This window comes from Scyliorhinus canicula, chromosome 28 (genome assembly GCF_902713615.1).
Source record: "Scyliorhinus canicula chromosome 28, sScyCan1.1, whole genome shotgun sequence".
Lineage (NCBI taxonomy): Eukaryota > Metazoa > Chordata > Chondrichthyes > Carcharhiniformes > Scyliorhinidae > Scyliorhinus > Scyliorhinus canicula.
The window spans coordinates 15,298,477-15,317,325 of record NC_052173.1 but is presented as its reverse complement, the minus strand read 5'-3'; the positions used below and the strand labels follow the sequence as shown (position 1 = coordinate 15,317,325).

Sequence of the window (18,849 nt, the reverse complement as noted above, 5' to 3'; positions counted from 1 at the left end):
AATAAACAAGAATGTATTTTCCAAATAGCAGCCGATGGTAGCATTCTTAGGGTAACCGGCAAACCCTTCAGAAACCTCAACTAGATCCCGAATGCAAGACCAAGCATGGTGACAGAGCGTAAAGTCCCAGAAAAACTCCAAGTGAAGATTGCAGATCTGAAAAACCCACAAACCCTTGGACAAAGGGCAAGAATTAAAAAGACTGTCATCTCACTGGAGGACAGAGCCTCATGGGTACATCAGGTGCAGGCTGGCACCCAGACCCAGAGTCCAGGCAACAGTGAGCACAGATCACAATCTACAAGCCAAATTACTGAAGCGGCGTAAGATCCAGAACTTAGGACAAGCATGGAGTCTACATTGCCAATCTGAAGGCTCACAACAGGCTCGACACAGGGACAACTGGAGGGAGAGATTCTCCAGATACAGAACAGCTTCAGGTTTGCCTAAGAAGTAAGAAAAGGATCAGGTCAGCACTCTACTCTATGCAATAGGGGCTATTGCAGATGACACACTCGCAAGACAGGGCATTAATGAGGCTTCAAGCTCATAAGATGAATTCCTCCAGTGTTCGAAAAGTTGCGTCCATCGAGTGGACAAAATTTAATCAGAGGAAACAAAACCCGGGTGAATGCATGGATTCATTTATCAACCACCTGGACAGGTCAGCAGAAAATTGCGTCTATGGGATCCTCAGAGATGAATTCGGAAACAATCGCATTGTGTCTTCGATGAAACATGATCAGATCTCTCACAAACGAGGGAAGACTTAACTATTCCAAAGGCAGTACAGATAGGGCAACAAACTTAGGACGATAAACAGTATTTGAGATAAATGATGTCCCTTGGAGAAAATGAGTGAGGTTATTCAATCTGTTGGACAGAAAAGAGAAAGTGCGCTGAAGCAAAGGCCCACAAAATCAGAGACAAAGGTGCAACCACCAGTTTGAAATGCTCTCAGTGTGGTAGAAAAACCCTGCACAAGAGTTAAGAATGTCTCGTAGGGGGAGAGGACTGCCACAACTGTGGAAAGTTAAGACATTTTTAAAAATATAAGTAGCTCACAGGAAGAAAGCGACAACAACAAGGCCAAATCAAATACAAGAAATGGAAGAGCCAAAGAAAAAACAAATAAACTTCTCAAGTGATATTAACAAAATGGAAAATAATTATTGGAACAGACATTAATGGCCACCCCACAGAATTAGAATCATAGAATTTACAGTGCAGAAGGAGGGCATTTGGCCCATCGAGTCTGCACCGGCCCTTGGAAAGAGCACCCTACTTAAGCTAGATACTGGGGCAGGTGTTTCAGTATTATCACCAGAAGTAAAATGGCTTAATAATATTGTGTTGCAACCATCTTCCATCAAGTTGCCAGGTCCTGGATGGGCTTTTTGATGAATTTCTGATGAGCAGTCCGGTAATGTATTCAGACACAAATTTCCAGCCCTATTTTCAGGGTTAGGAAAGTTGACGATAGGGTTACATAATAGATAGCAGATGCTCAACCTATATGGTTCTTCACAGCGAGGAAGGTTCCCTCACCCTCTCACAGACAAAGTCAAGAGAAAGATTGAACACATGTTAGAACAAGGGGTTATCTCTCCAATAACCATACCAACAGCGTAGAGTTCTGGAATGGTCAAAGTACCAAAGTCTCATCGTTCAATTAGAGTCCGTGAGGACTGGTCTCAATTAGTCAGTCAGTCGAGTGCGAGATCCACCCGATGGGATCAGGCTCGCCAAATTAACAAAAATCACCCTCCTCAGAAAATTGGATGCGAACAGAGACATTGGGCAGTTGCCTCTGGACAAATAATCCGGCTTGTTGACTACTTTCCCCACCTTATTTGGTTGTTATTGTTTTAACAGGTTACCATTCGGGATTGCGGCTGAACCCGACTTATTCCAAGAAATGATGGGTTAAATTCTCCGGTCCCACCAGCCGTAGGAATCATCGTGAGCGCAACGGATAATTTGATGGACTGTTTAAAGGTCCGGTGACTTCGGATGAGAATTTCCGGTCTCGGGATGGGCACAACAGAACAATTCTTCCCAATGGGCAGCACGGTAGCACAGTGGCTAGCACTGTGGCTGCACAGCGCCAGGGTCCCAGGTTTGATTCCCCGTTGGGTCACTGTGAGTGCGGAGTCTGCACGTTCTCCCCAAGTTTGCGTGGGTTTCCTCCGGGTGCTCCGGTTTCCTCCCACAGTCCAAAGACGTGCAGGTTAGGTGGATTGGTTGATAAATTGTCCTTAGTGACCAAAAAGTTTCGGAGGGGTTATTGGGTTACGGGGATAGGGTGGAAGTGAGGGCTTAAGTGACTCAAAGGGCCGAACGGCGTCCTTCTGCACTGTATATTCTATGTTCTAGGTCTCACCCACAGCCAAAAAACATTACAGAATTACAAAGGCCCCTTGGGATGGTCAATCAAGTAGGCAAATCCCTACGAAACTTGGCGGAAATCAATGAGCCGTTACAACAGCTATTGAGACAAGGTCAACAGCGGCCGAAATGTGGACCAAGAAAATGCTTTTGACAGGATCAGAAATCTCCTAATTTCTTTAGAAATTCTAGTGCACTACATTGCAGAACTGCCAATAACTGTAGCACCAGATGCATCATCTGCAGGCTTGGGCGCAGTACTTTTTCCAAGTTCAAAAAGATGGACAAATAAAACCAGTTTATTTCACCTCAAGATCTCTTACGCAACAGATAAAAGGTATGGAACAATTGAGAAAGAAGCATCAGCAGACGCATGGGCCTGCAGGAAGTTTGCTGATTATACCATGACATTTAAGGTTTAAAATTGAAACTGACCACAAAACTTTGATTGCTCTTCTTAACCTAAAGGATATTGCAAAAATGTCGCTGAGTATTGGATGAATTAGACTGAGTTTCAAGAGATACGATTCAGTTACTGAGTACACTCAATGGAAATTCCTGATGACAGCAGATGCATTGTCAAGAATCGTCAAACTGGAAGATTTAAATTTTATTTTGAAAGTGGAAGCATATACTTTGTTCAGTACTGAACACTTACCAGCCATGGAAAATAGATCACAAAAGATTAAGAAACCACAAAAACACGCTGATGAATGCATCCAAGTATTATTGCCAGGTCGGATGGCCAGAGTATGCTCCTAACAACCTAATTATTCGGCAATACTTCAAACAGAAAAAACATTGCACAATCATTGATGACTTATTCGTTTCCAACAACAGACTAGTCATCCCTGAGACACATTGGGATAGATTTTCAGACCCTTCCCGCCACAGCAATCATCGTGGACGTAACGAACAATTTAACAGCCGCGCCTTGAGTATTGTGTTTAGTATTGGTTGCCTTGCTATAGAAAAGATGTTATTAAACGGGAGAGAGTGCAGAAGAGATTTAGAAGGATGTTGCCAGGACTCAAGGGACTGAGTTATAGTGAGATTTGGACTGGACAGGCTAGGACGTTTTCCTTTGGCGCAAAGGAGACAGAGGGGTGATATTATAGAGGTGTATAAGATCATGAGAGGCATGGATAGGGTGAATGCACTCAGTCTTTTTCCCAGGGTTGGGGAATCAAGAACTAGAGGGTATAGGTTTAAGTTAAGAGGGGAAAGAGCAACTCTTTTTACACAGAGGGCAGTACGTAGAATAATAATGTTTATTAGTGCGTCACAAGTAGGCTTACATTAACACTGCAATGAAGTTACTGTGAAAATCCCCTAGTCGCCACATTCCGGCGCCTGTTCGGGTCACAGAGGGAGAATTCAGAATGTCCAATTCACCTAACAGCACGTCTTTCGGGACTTGTGGGAGGAAACCGGAGCACCCGGAGGAAACCCACGCAGACACGGGGAGAACATACAGACTCCGCACAGACAGTGACACAAGCCGGGAATCGAACAATAGGAAAAAACACAGCTGCTTTAAATAAAGATTAACTGAGAACGCCCAAAACTGCTATCTGAATTCAACTATTCCCATTCTTTTTTTCCTTTGACTGGGTTATGGACTCTGGTGAAGGGATAGGAAGGTGAACTGGAGGATCTCCTTCACAGGCTCTTGTAATGGTCTGAAGGATGACCCAATTCAAGTCTGCTCTAAGGCGGAGGACTGGCAGTGGCTGTTGGCTTCCTTCATTCAAACCGCTCTCCCTGTTTGTCACTCAGAGGGTGGGCAGTTGCTGAGCAAATGAAGTCGGAAGGTCATCTGGAGATGGGACTCCAACCCATATCATACAGTCGGTAGTCACCCAAGCCGGGCATTGAACCCGCGTCCCTGGTGCTGTGAAGCAAAAGTGCTAACCACTGTGCTACCATGCCGCCCATTACACAGTTTCCTTTGGTTCTGTGTTAATTGCAATGTCTTTTCTTTGCCTGATAATGTAGGCACCACTTCCTCTAGCTCTGTCTCCAAATCATCAATGTACAAAGTGAACAGAAGCAGTCCCAGAGGGAATCCCCGGGTCACTGTGCGCCACTTCCAACCACTCGCAGAAACTGTTATTTGCCCACCGCGCCACCAAGGAACCCGCCGGGGTTCAAAGGTTATGCCTGTGGGGAAGGTAATGACACCTGTCAACACAAGAGATACATTGCTCGGATTCTTGGCCATTCAGGTTATTACATCTTTGGTTATCCCGTTCCACGGTCATCCAACTCTTCCAGCTTTTCTCAACATTTTCCTGTACATCAAATAGTATCTTATGATGAATCTAAGCAGAAGCAATTAAAGAGTCGTCACCCAAAAGGGGGGAAAAAGTGAGTAAAACGGGGAAATAAGGATACTGGTCTGAACTGGTCTTGTATATATTCTGCCTCTTAATTTGTCTCGGTTTTGGAACATTTCTGGAAATTCACTAGATATTGGCATATTGATGCAGATAGACGGAATTGTAGAGCTCAAGTTGTACATAGGTGAATTTGGCAACAGGGTTTTCCTTTTATGATAGGCCCATCCACTGTGACTGCTTCCTTGTCGGAAATGACTGGACCTATATTTGATGGAGTTGCACTGAGATTAGGAACTGTATACAGCGCGAAGGCTCTGTGGACTCTAAGATCAGCAATGGATTTCAACATTTTTTTACAACTTGATAATATTAAATTGCTGATCCTGGTGTATATTCTGATATGATACACGTTATTTTCATAGCTTCATAGGGTAGGTTCCACTTCAATAACCATTGTGCTGTTTTGCTTGACTATTTCTGTAAATCAATAGGTACCTGACACACCATGTATCATCATATATTTCTGCAACCATCTGTTGACACATGACTTGCAGAATCAAAAGGGATTTTGCTTCCTCAAACACAATGGGCGCGATTCTCTGGTTCCCCAGCCGTGTGATTCTCGGCGGTGAGCCATTCACTGGCAATGGAATTTTATCTTCCCGTCTCTTTTCACTGGGATTTAGCCCATTGCCAGCAGGAAAAGTGAACTACAACAACTGGAGAATTCCAGCTGATATTTGGCTTGATCAAGTGCTTTGAACTGTTCAAAAAGTTCATTGAAGGTGACACTCTTCCTCCAGGATTCAATAACAAAAGATTGCAGATGAACATCCTTCTATAATCGTGGGCGGCACGGTAGGGTGGGCAGCACGGTAGCACAGTGGTTAGCACTGTTGCTTCACAGCGTCTAGCACTGTTGCCTCACAACACCAGGGACCCGGGTTCGATTCCCGGCTTGGGCCACTGTCTGTGTGGAGTCTGCACGTTCTCCCCGTGTCTGTGTGGGTTTCCTCCGGGTGCTCTGGTTTCCTCTCGCAAGTCCCGAAAGACGTGGTGTTAGGTGAATTGGACATTCTGAATTCGCCCTCTGTGTACCCGAACAGGCGCCGGAATGTGGCGACTAGGGGCTTTTCACAGTAACTTCATTGCAGTGTTAATGTAAGCCTACTTATGACACCAATAAAGATTATTATTATAATCCTGCGCTGGTTTCAGAGCCTGTATCAGTGAAATTATGCTTTGTCACTTCTCAATGTGAATGTGTGTAAAAGGCTCCTGCAGATGCATTGCTGTGCAGTTTGACAAACTAGAACTGATTGAAGGATTTTACCCTTGAGCCTGCTGTACCACCATTCAGTTAGATCACAGTTGATCTGTATGTTAACTCCATTTACCCATACCCGTTAATGCCCAACATAAAATCTATCAATTTTAATCTTGAAAATTTCAATTGGCCCAACATACACAGCTTTTTTTTAGGGGCGAGATTTCCACTCCACTGTGTATGAGGAAGTGCTTCTTGATATCGCCCCTGAATGACTTTGCTGTAATTTAAAGGTTCTGACTCTTATTCTGAGGTCTTGTGGAGCAGTGGGGGTGGCATCCTTAGCTCTAAGCTAGAAGCTCTGGGTTCAAGTCCCACCCCAGGACCTAATGGCCAAGGAAGGTGCCTTCATAACGCGGCCAAACAGGTTGAGTGTGTCAACGTGGAAATCTTTCCAAACACATCTTCCTTGGCCATCAAGTCCTGGGTTGGGGGCTTGAACTGCATTGATTTGCAATGTTTAAGGGGTAATTTATGTGAAAGATCTTTTAATACAGTGTCAGTAATAAAGTTTGTTTTAAGCTACCATGGGGCGGGATTCTCCCGCAACTGGCCGGTCGGCCCGATGCCAGCGCCAAGAGCGGCGCGAACCACTCCGCACTTCCAGGGGCTAGGCTGGCGCTGGAGGGGTTGGCACCGTGCCAACAGGCGGCGAAGGGCCGTCGCAAGTTGGCGCATGCGCAGAACTGCTGGCCTGGTTCCGCACATGCGCAGACCGGCCGGCGTGTTAACTGCACATGCGCGGGGTGTTCGTCTTCGCGCCGGCCATGGCGGAGCCCTACAGAGGCTGGCGCGGGAGGAAAGAGTGCCCCCACGGCACAGGCCAGCCCACAGATCAGTGGGCCCCGATCGCGGGCCAGGCCACCGTGTCCCCCCCCCCCCCCCCCCCCCCTCCCGGGGCCATATCCCCCGAGGACTCACCTCGCCAGCCTACTAGCCAGGTCCCGCCATGATGGACCATGTCTATTTCACGCCAGCGGAACTGGCCTGGAAACTGCGGCTGCCCGGAGAATTGCCGGGGAGGACCGCTGCCACCGAAAACCGGAGCCGGAGTATACGGCAGCCAGTGTTGGAGCGACGGGGCGGGATTTTGCCCCCCCCCCCCAAGGATTCCCCGACTCGGTGGGGGGTTGGGAGAATCCCGCCCCATATCTCTATTTCATTGCGAAATCACTCCTAGGGTGAGATATTCTTTCCTTACAGTCTAAGTTGCTGTCTAGTATCCTAGCCACTGTCTGTGATCGCAATAATAATTTCCTGGTTTCTCTTCCCGACCCTTCTGAAATAATGGAGTGATAATGACAATTTTCCAATCTCGGGGACAACATTCTGAATCACGGGTCTTTTGCACTCGGACACCTGCAGATTCCTCACATATTTGTTTTAATAACCTTGCATTGAAACCATCAGAGATTTATCAATCTACAGTCTCATCATTTTCACCATTTCCATTTTGCTTACTGATATTAAATCCATTAAGTGCCTGCCTTCAATTTTTTTTTTTTTCGTTTTCCTTTTATTTCTGGCATTATATTGTCTTCGTCTCTCCTGTTATGCAAAACAATCATTTAGCAAGTTTGCCATTTCCTGATTTGCAATTGCAATATGACCTGTGCATCTCACTCACATGTGGCATCTTGCTGGGGGTGTACAGAGAGTAGCTGGGCCCATCTTAATCAGATCACATTCTGCCCTGTTCCCTGTATCAGAAAGCATGCAAAATATGCCGAGCAAATGTGCCCCTCCCAAGAGTGGAAGAACAACATAGTATTGTTGCCATGAATACAACTCCTGGCACAGCCAAATGTTGGGCATCGCAGTGGTTAGCGCTGCTGTCTTATAGCGCCAGCAATCTGGGTGATTTTCTGTGTGGAGTTTGCACGTTCTCCCTGTGTCTGCGTGCCTCCAGGGGCTCCGGTTTATTCCCACAGTCCAAAGATGTGCAGGTTAGGTGGATTGGCCACGCTAAATTACCTCTTTATGCATTAGCTATGAGGAGCAGTTGAATAAACTGCATTAGCTATGAGGAGCGGTTGAATAAACTCGGTTTGTTCTCACTGGAACGATGGAGGTTGAGGGGCGACCTGATAGAGGTCTACAAAATTATGAGGGGCATAGACAGAGTGGATAGTCAGAGGCTTTTCCCCAGGGTAGAGGGGTCAATTACTCGGGGGCATAGGTTTAAGGTGCGAGGGGCAAGGTTCAGAGATGTATGTGGTGATATGATCTGCATACCTGTCTGCCATTGGGCCAGAACGTCGGCTTACCATTGGCCCTGGTCGGTCATGTGCCTCTCGACCGATTGGCCGAGAGGCTGAGTTAACCACGCCTCTATTAACGAGGTATAAATGGTCAGACGCCTGACGATCGTCCTTTCCATTGTAGACGATCGCAGAGCTGTGTTCTAGTCTATTAAAGCCGGACTTTGGTAAATCACTCGCCTCGCGTACAATTGATGGTACATCAATTTAATAGACTACGACTTTGAAGATGGAGTTCCGCATCAAGCCCGAATGCCTCCGCAGCAGCCCGCAAACTCCGAACTCTGCAGAACTTTTCCAACTCTGGCTGACTTGCCTCGAAGGGTTCCTAGCATCTACAACCACCCCCCCCCACCGGGGCACAGAAGCTGCACGTCCTCCACTCCAGCGTGGGTATCGACGCCTACGCAATAATCAAAGAGGAAACGAATTATGATGACGCTATACAAAAGCTAAAAGGACAATTCATCAAACCGGTCAACAGGGTATTCGCTCGACATCTGCTGGCCACCAGAAAGCAGGTCCCCGGTGAGTCTCTAAGCCAATACGCCCGGGCCCTCTATGCCCTGGTGAGAGGTTGCGCCTGTGTAGCGGTGTCCGCTACAGAGCACATGGGGCTACTGACCAGAGACGCTTACGTGGCTGGGATACTGTCCCCCGTGATCCACCAGCGGATGCTGGAAAGAGACAAACTCAGTTTAACTGAGACGCTGACTCTCTCCGCCTCTCTGGAGGTCGCAGATCAAAGCGCTCGCACCTATGACCCTGGCCAGGCCTCCTGGCACGCTTCCCACCAGCTACCCGCCGCTCCCGGCCTCCCTCAGGCTTGTGCCGCGGGGCGCCCCGATAAATCCGCGGGGCCCCGCTGCTGCTTTTGCGGGTACGCAAAACACCCTCGCTCGCGCTGCCCAGCCCGCTCCGCCCTCTGTAAGAGCTGCGGGAAGAAGGGCCACTACTCCACGGTCTGCCAGGCCAAAACGCTGGCTGCAGCGCTTCTGGAAGCTGCACAGCACTCTCCCCCCCTCCCCCAGGCCTCTGCAAACGGCCTGTGTGCCTCCCTCTCTCCCCCAGGGCCGCCCCAGCCGCTCCCGACTCGCGCCCCAGAGCCGCTCCACCTCACCCAGCTCCTCTCGACTCGCGCCCCGCCGGCCAACAAGCGCACCTCCCCAGGCCCTCCCGGTCCCTGCCGGCCCGCCGCGCACGTTTCTCCCCCCCGCCCCCGGGCCCCGGCGCCCGACCGGCTCGCCTCTCCGGGCCCTCCCGGTCCCTGCCTGCCCGCAGCGCGAATCTGCTCCCCCCGCCCCCCGAAAACCCTGTGCGCCTCACCTCCTCCGCTCGCAGCTGCTCCACCCGGCTCGCCGGCAACGCTAGCTCCGCCCCCAGCAGCCACGAGGGCTTCCTGGGCGCCGCCATCTTGGGACGCCGACCCCACGTGCGGGTCCTGGGCGCCGCCATCTTGGGACGCCGACCCCACGTGCGGGTCCTGGGCGCCGCCATCTTGGGGCGCCGACCCCACGTGCGGATCCTGGGCGCCGCCATCCTGGGACACCGACCCCACGTGCGGGTCCTGGGCGCCGTCATCGTAGGGCGCAGACTTCACATATGGATCCTGGCCACCGACTTCCTGGACTGCCACGCAAGGTCCCTCCAGCATCGACTCGGACGGCGACGACGGATTTTCTCCACGGCTCGCGGCCGTTCAACCCGACCAGTCATGTCCACGCTCGCTCGCCAAAACGACAACGCTGATCCACCTCAACGGCCACGAGACGGGCTGCCTGCTGGACTCCGGGAGCACGGAAAGCTTTGTTCACCCTGACACGGTAAGATGCTGCGCGCTCCCTGTCCATCCCGTAACACGCAAAATCGGTTTAGCCTCAGGGTCGCACTCCATCCACATCACCGGGTGCTGCATCGCGGACCTCACGGTCCAAGGGAAGGTTTTAAAAAATTATAAATTCCTTGTCCTACCTGACCTTTGCGCACCGGCACTCCTAGGACTGGACTTCCAGTGCAACCTGCAGAGCTTGGCCTTCCAATTCGGCGGCCCTATACCCCCCCTCACTGTCTGCGGCCTCGCGTCCCTCAAAGTGGACCCCCCCTCCCTGTTTGCTAATCTCACCCCCAATTGCAAACCCGTCGCGACACGGAGCAGATGGTACAGCGCCCAGGACCGATCCTTCATCAGGTCCGAGGTCCAGAGGTTGCTGACGGAAGGGGTCATCGAGGCCAGCAACAGTCCCTGGCGAGCCCAAGTGCTGGTGGTCCAGACGGGGGAGAAAAACCGGATGGTCATCGATTATAGCCAAACCATCAATCGGTTTATGCAACTGGACGCGTATCCTCTCCCCCGTATTTCCACCATGGTAAACGAGATCGCGACATAAAAGGTCTTCTCCACTGTGGACCTTAAGTCCGCTTACCACCAGCTCCCCATCCGCGCGAGTGACCGCCTGTACCGAGGCTGATGGGTGCCTCTACCACTTCCTTAGGGTTCCATTTGGTGTCACAAATGGGGTCTCGGTCTTCCAACGGGAGATGGACCGAATGGTCGACAAGTACGGATTACGGGCTACCTTCCCATATCTTGATAATGTCACCATCTGCGGCCACGACCAGCAGGACCATGACGCCAACCTCCAGAAATTCCTCCAAACCGCAAAACTCCTTAACCTCACGTACAATAAGGATAAGCACCGACCGCCTAGCCATCCTCGGCTACGTAGTGCGTAACGGAGTGATAGGCCCCGACCCCGAACGCATACGCCCCCTAATGGAACTCCCTCTCCCCAATACCCCCAAATCCCTCAAATGCTGCCTGGGGTTCTTCGCATACTACGCCCAATGGGTTCCCAATTACGCTGACAGGGCCCGTCCCCTCATGCAAACCACGACCTTCCCGCCGTCGAAGGAGGCCAGCCAGGCCTTTAGCCGCATCAAAGCGGACATCGCAAAGGCCACGATACGCGCCATCGACGAGGCCCTCCCCTTCCAGGTCGAGAGCGACGCATCTTGGGACGCCGACCCCACGTGTGGGTCCTGGGCGCCGCCATCTTGGGACGCCGACCCCACGTGCGGGTCCTGGGCGCCGCCATCTTGGGACGCCGACCCGCCACCCCTCTGTGGAAAAGGAAGCCCAGGCCATAGTCGAAGCCGTGCGACTTTGGAGGCACTATTTGGCCGGCAGGAGGTTTACCCTCCTCACAGACCAACGGTCAGTAGCCTTCATGTTTGATAATGCACAAAGGGGCAAGATCAAAAATGACAAGATTTTACGGTGGCGGATCGAGTTGTCCACGTACAACTATGATATCTTGTATCGTCCTGGGAAGCTCAATGAGCCTCCTGATGCCCTGACCCGCGGTACCTGCGCCAGCGCGCAGATAGACCGCCTCCGCTCCATCCACGCAGACCTCTGCCATCTAGGGGTGACCCACCTACACCATTTCATTAAGGCCCGCAACCTGCCCTACTCCATCGAGGAAGTCAGGTCAGTAACCCGTGACTGCCACATCTGCGCCGAGTGCAAACCGCACTTCTACCACCCCGAGCGCGCACACCTGATCAAAGCATCCCGCCCCTTCGAACGTCTTAGCATTGACTTCAAGGGGCCCCTTCCCTCTAACACCCGCAACATTTACTTCCTGGCGGTTATCGACGAATACTCCCGCTTCCCCTTCGCCATTCCCTGTCCCGACATGACCACATCGACCGTCATTAAGGCCCTACTCTCTATCTTCTCACTGTTCGGCTACCCCGCGTACAGACACAGCGATCGGGGGTCCTCATTTATGAGCGACGAGCTGCCTCAATTCCTGCTCGACAGGGGCATTGCCTCTAGCAGGACGACCAGCTATAACCCCCGGGGTAACGGACAGGTCGAGCGGGAGAATAGTATCATCTGGAAGACCATACTACTGGGCCTCCGGACCAGAAATCTCCCTATTTCTGTTCTAGATTTTAGTTTAGTCGGGCAGCATGGTCGGCGCAGGCTTGGAGGGCCGAAGGGCCTGTTCCTGTGCTGTACTTTCTTTGTTCTTTGTCCTTTATGTGCAAAGGTGAAGTGGGGTTACTGGGATAGGGGGAGTGGGCCTGAGTTAGGGTCGGCGCAGACTCAATGGGTGAATGGCCTACTTCTGTACTGTAGGAATTCTATGATGTTTCACTCATTTCTCCCACTATGAAGAGACAGAGGTAAGCTCATTACTTCGATCGAATCGGGACAGATGAGACAATTAGGAGGGGCGGGGTAGCCGAAACCCAGGATACACTGACCTATGATCAGTGATTCATTTCGGACACAAGGAGCCTCACAGTTAAGCAAAGCCTGTGCACCAGGATTTAGTCACGATTCAGCATTCTGAACCCGTCTTTAATTCCTCCAAAATTGGCCACAAATCACTGTTGAATTTTCAGAAACCTCCCTAATAGGCAAACTAACATGTTTGCTTCCGAAAGAAAAAGAGATTGTTTACTTTCTGAGAGAAAAAGTCTTTTGGTTGTTGTAACTGCCTTGACTGACACAAGTTTAGGAAAACAAAGGGAATTTGGGAAAACACTGCTAAATTCAAGACTGACTGACTTGCAGAATACATGATCAAGAAAAGCCATTGAGGCGGAGAGAGAGAAAAAGTGCAGGAAAGAATTAGATTTGTTTCTGGGATTGAGGAATTTGATGAAAAGATGGGTTTGTGGGGCTTATGAGAAAGGTCAGTCTTGTTGGGCCTTTCGTTTCTGAAAATTGTTTGATCTTATCCATCGAATCCCTACAGTGCAGAAGGAGACTATTTGGCCCTCAAGTCTGCACCGACCCTCCAAAAGAGCACACTACTGAGGCTCTCTGCCCCACCCTAACACCGTGACCCCACCTAACCTGCACATCTTTGGACTGTGGGAGGCAACCGGAGCACCCGGAGGAAACCCACCCAGACACGGGGAGAACATGCAAACTCTACGCAGGCAGTCACCCAAGGCCGGAATTGAACCAGGGTCCCTGGCGCTCTGAGGCAGCAGTGCAAACCACTGTGCCAACAAGCCGCCCAATGTCAGTGTTGTTTCTCTTCGCACACTTCGTGGCGCCCAAGTCAGACTTCCATCTGTTCCCATAGCAAGCTTTTACCTGGAGCAAGTCATTAGCATGTCACCAGCAGCTTATAGCTTGAAGGAGGGCCATTCCACATTAAGCATGACTGACCACGATCTACGTGATCTTAGTGAGATATCTAAAATCAATCAGTCACAGTGTGAGGACACTCATGCACAAAATGCAACCCAACCATTCTAAGGCATGGCACATTGACATAACACCTGATCGTGCCACTGCACCATCTATAATTCCCTTCTAATAGAAATAATTTACAGCAGAAAACAACCACAAACGTTGCTTCACTTCACAAAAAAACAGAAATATGTATTAAGAACATAAAACGCTTACTGTCATTCATAATGTAGTCAGCGAAGTCAAAAATCCTCGTTCCATTTTCATCTGTGGCATTAAACACCGACGGATTGGGCGGCCAAATGACACATTTTTGCCTCAAGTTGCCCATAAACAACTGGAGTCCAATGAGGGCAAAGACACTCAGGCAAAATACAGTCAAAATCATTACATCGGAAAGTTTCTTTACAGACTGGATTAGAGCGCCCACAATGGTTTTCAGGCCTGTAGAAAGAAGCACACTGTTACAGCTGGCCTGGGAAACAACGCTAATCTCACACGCTCGCAAGAAGAACAGATGTCGCATTCCACAAATAATTCATGCAAAAAGCAAGCAGTGTTAAGTGCAAACCATGTCAACGGATTAAATAACAACATTTGAGCTCATAAAACTGAAAGAGCTGTTGAAAAAGCTAGTGGTGGAGATAATTTCAATGGCCTCAAACTGGTTATCTTATACTTTTTAAAAATAAATTTAGAGTACCCAATTCTTTGTTTTTCCAATTAAGGGGCAATTTAGCATGGTCAATCCACCTACCTAGCACGGTGGCACAGTGGTTCACACAGCTGCTTCACAGCTCCAGGGTCCCAGGTTTGATTCCCAGCTTGGGTCACTGTCTGTGCGGAGTCTGCACGTTCTCCCCGTGTCTGCGTGGGTTTCCTCCGGGTGCTCCGGTTTCCTCCCACAGTCCAAAGATGTGCAGGTTAGGTGGACTGGCCATGCTAAATTACCCTTAGTGTCCAAAAAGGTAGGGTGGGGTTACTGGGTAACGGGGATGGGGTGGAGGTGTGGGCTTGGGTAGAGTGCTCTTTCCAAAGGCCAGTGCAGACTCGATGGGCCAAATGGCCTTCTTCTGCACTGTAAATTCTACGATTCTATTCTATGATTCTATGATCTTTGGGTTGTGGGTGAGACCCACGCAGACACGGTGAGAATGTGTCACCGCACATTCAGTGCACATTCACCACACGGACAGTGACCCGGGGCCAGGATCGAATCCGGGTCCTTGGCGCCGTGAGGCAGCAGGGCTAACAAGGCCCTCTGGTTATGTTAGACTTAACAGGCAAAGTTGCAGCAACATTAAGAGCTCACTGCAGGGCAAATATGACTCGTTATTTAAGCAAGCTTGGGATTGGCCATGTTTAGATACTCTATCCAATGGCTCTGCAGCACAATTTTGCCCCTAATTTCACAATAATTAGCCAAGCAACCATAAATTGGCTGACATGGGAAATGGGGAACATGCCATTGGGGAGTATGAAGTGCTATTCTGAGGTGTGGGGTGAGGTAGTGTTAATGTCGCCATTTTTTGTATCTAATGATGGTACATGTATCCTAAGAGGGCTTGATAGTAAAATAGGATAACGGAAATGATAAAACCTCCGATTCTTCTGCATTAATAGCCCTCATCCTGAGATGCAAAGAATTAGTTGAAAATATGTGAAATTCCAGTTCATCCATCGTTAGATCTAGCCCAAATTCTTCTGAGATCACACCGACTCCCTTATCGCTACAAGATCCTTCCTGTACTACAGTCGAGTAGTTCCAGACTACCTGTTTGCTGCACCAAATAACAATTCCAAACTCAAATGAATGATTAAAATGAACATGAATACTTCAAAAGCTAACATCATTTCAAGATGGTTGATGTTAAGAAACGATTGGCACCCTGTTCAAAATATGGAAGGCCAACTGGTATAATTGACTATGCGATCTCAGGCTCATCCTAATTCACCCATGTTTAGCCCACAAGTTTTTCTTGTACTGTTATTTCTCATGCTATTTTAAGGAATAAACAAGGCCATTATGCTGAACTTTTATAGAGCTCTGGGTGGGCCACAACTAGAGTATCGTGTCCAGTTCTGGGCCCCACACTTTAGGAAGAGTGTGAGGGTCCTCGAGCGGGGGCGAAGGGAGATTTGGCAGAATGGTTCCAGGGAGGAGGGGATTTTATCTCCAAGGTTAGAGTTGGAGAAGCTGCCGTTTTTCTCCTTGGACTGAAGGAGATTGAGGGGGGATTTTATAATCGTCTTTATTGTCACAAGTAGGCTTACATTAACATTGCAATGAAGTTACTGTGAAAAGCTCCTAGTCGCCACATTCCGGCACCTGTTCGGGTACACAGAGGGAGAATTCAGAATGTCCAATTCACCTAACAGCACGTCTTTCGGGACTTGTGGGAGGAAACCGGAGCACCCGGAGGAAACCCACGCAGACACGGGGAGAACGTGCAGACTCCGCGCAGACAGTGACCCAAGCCGGGAATCGAGCCTGGGGCCCTGGAGCTGTGAAGCAACAGTGCTAACCACTGTGCTTTGATAGAGGTGAACAAGATTATGACAGGTTTAGATAAATTGGACAAAGAAAAACTGTTCCCAGTGGCTGAAGGTCCAAGGATTAGGGGGACACAGATTTAAGGTTTTGGGCAGGAGATACAGCCGGGGGGTTGCGAGGAGAACCTTTATCACACAGTGAGTGGTAATTGTAAAAAATTATTTCACAGGATGTGGGCGTTGCTGGCTAGACCAGCATTTATTTCCCATCCCTAATTGCCCCTTGAGAAGGTGGTGGTGGTGAGCTGCCTTCTTGAACCACTGAACTTCTTGAAGTGGTGTAGGTACACCCACAGTGCTGTTAGGGAGGATTTTGACCCAGCGACAATGAAGGAACCTGGAACTCGCTGCCTATGAAGGAGAGTGAAAGTGTAGATGACGAATGATTGGATGGGGATTTGAGAAAAAGCAACTTGCAGGAGGTACAGGGATAGAGCGGGGGGAATGGGACTGACTGGATTGCTCTACGAAGAGATAGCATGGGCTTGATGGGCTGTGTGGCCTCCTTCTGTATCGTAATGACTCTGATTCTTGAGTGATCATGTTTCGCACGGAATGGTGCGCGGAAATTGGAATTTCGACCATTTACTGACCTAAATCAGAATCTAAATTTTGCTAAACTTATTCAAGTAATGTGAAGACGATATTGCGAGGAATAATATGACCTTTCATTGGATTGCCCTGACATGCGAGTCTGGCATGGACCTGATGGGCCAAATGGCCTCCTCTGTGCTGTCATAGCCTTCTGACTCTTTGAACTAGTTAGTAACCATTTGATAGGTGTTCACCCCCCTCATCTCAAAACTCTCTCCAGCCATTGCAACTTCTCTTCATCTTTTATCAATATTGTTGTAATTGTTGTTCCTGCGAGATTTCTTCTTCTTATTCCCAACTCCAACTTTGTCATGCTTTCCCAAATCGCTGTTCAATTTGAGTATGGACATCAAAGTGCATGTCAGGCTGGGCGCTGATGTCACCCACAGGAAAAACATAAAAATTGGACTATTTCTTAAAAAGGAGAAATCCCTTCACTTTGAAGAAGGCAGCTTTCCAGCACCACACCAAAGTGGACATATGAGCCTGTATGGTGAGGGGGGTAGCATGCCCTTGGGTCACAGGCACACACTACAGCGAATCCCAACTTACCCTCACCTGTTGGCATCACACGGGCAACTGTCCCTCAGAGGTCACTATCAGTGAGAATCCTGGCTTAATAACTTCCTCATCCCTAGTCCAGGGTCACTGAAGCCAACTAAAAATCAGCTAATGCAGCAGAAACTTGGAGTTGGTGAATTTATTTACCAGGCAACTGGGCTGCTAAAGACATCTTTTTGATGCTTCCAAAATAGTTGCTCAGAACTGAGGGCTCTGAAGGTGGTATACATTCCTATTTGATGCGGAGCTAATTTTAAATTGCTGATAGTTTTATAATGTTGCAAACATTGTCCATCAGTTGCATATATTAAGTCCAAGGAAGTCCAAAGATGTGCAGGTTAGGTGGATTGGCCATTCTAAGTTGCCCCTTAGTGTCCAAAGATGTGTAGGTTAGGTGGATTGGCCATGTTAAATTGTCCCTCAGTGTCCAAAGATGTGCAGGTTATGTGGATTGGCCATGTTAAATTGCCCCTTAGTGTCCAAAGATGTGTAGGTTAGGTGGATTGGCCATGTTAAATTGTCCCTCAGTGTCCAAAGATGTGCAGGTTATGTGGATTAGCCATGTTAAATTGCCCCTTAGTGTCCAAAGATGTGCAGGTTAGGTGGATTGGCCATGCTAAATTGCCCCTTAGTGTCCAACGATGTGCAGGTTAGGTGGGTTGGCCATTCTAAGTTGCCCCTTAGTGTCCAAAGATGTGTAGGTTAGGTGGATTGGCCATGTTAAATTGTCCCTCAGTGTCCAAAGATGTGCAGGTTATGTGGATTGGCCATGTTAAATTGCCCCTTAGTGTCCAAAGATGTGTAGGTTAGGTGGATTGGCCATGTTAAATTGTCCCTCAGTGTCCAAAGATGTGCAGGTTATGTGGATTAGCCATGTTAAATTGCCCCTTAGTGTCCAAAGATGTGCAGGTTAGGTGGATTGGCCATGCTAAATTGCCCCTTAGTGTCCAACGATGTGCAGGTTAGGTGGGTTGGCCATGCTAAATTGTCCCTTAGTGTCCAAAGATGTACAGGTTAGGTGGATTGGCCATGATAAATTGCCCCTTAGTGTCCAAAGATGTGCAGGTTAGGTGGATTGGCCATGCTAAATTGCCCCTTCGTGTCCAAAGATGGGCAGGTTATGTGGATTGGCCATGCTAAATTGTCCCTTGGTGTCCAAAGATGTGCGGGTTAAGTGGATTGGCCATGCTAAATTGTCCCTAAGTGTCCAACGATGTGCAGGTTAGGTGGGTTGGCCATGCTAAATTGTCCCTTAGTGTCCAAAGATGTACAGGTTAGGTGGATTGACCATGCTAAATTGTCACTTAGTGTCCAAAGATGTGCAAGTTTGGTGGAATGGCCATGCTAAATTTCCCCTTGGTGTCCAACGGTTAGGGTGGGTTACAGGGGAGTGGGCCTGGGTAGGGTGCTCTTTCAGAGGGTCGGTGTAGACTTGATGGGCCAAATGTTCTTCTTCTGCACTGTAGGGATTCTATGGTTCTATGATACGGCCAAGTGGCGCATCACAGATTTATTGACCTGTCTGGACACCGTCAGGCTATGGCTGAGGTCCTACCTTGCCGATTAGAACCCTTCTCAACTTTTTATATGCTTTTCAGCGTCAAC

At 49.1% G+C, this 18,849-nt stretch overlaps 1 protein-coding gene across 5 annotated transcripts in view; it reads right to left on the bottom strand.

The window, feature by feature from the left end:
• LOC119958116 (sodium channel protein type 8 subunit alpha-like) overlaps positions 1–18,849 on the bottom strand; it is a 222,129-nt gene that overhangs the window by 163,217 nt on the left and 40,063 nt on the right. For all 5 annotated transcript variants that reach the window (XM_038786357.1, XM_038786356.1, XM_038786360.1 and 2 more), the window contains exon 5: positions 13,753–13,980. In XM_038786357.1, the coding sequence (XP_038642285.1) occupies positions 13,753–13,980 (228 nt within the window). The remainder of the gene's footprint in view (positions 1–13,752; positions 13,981–18,849) is intronic.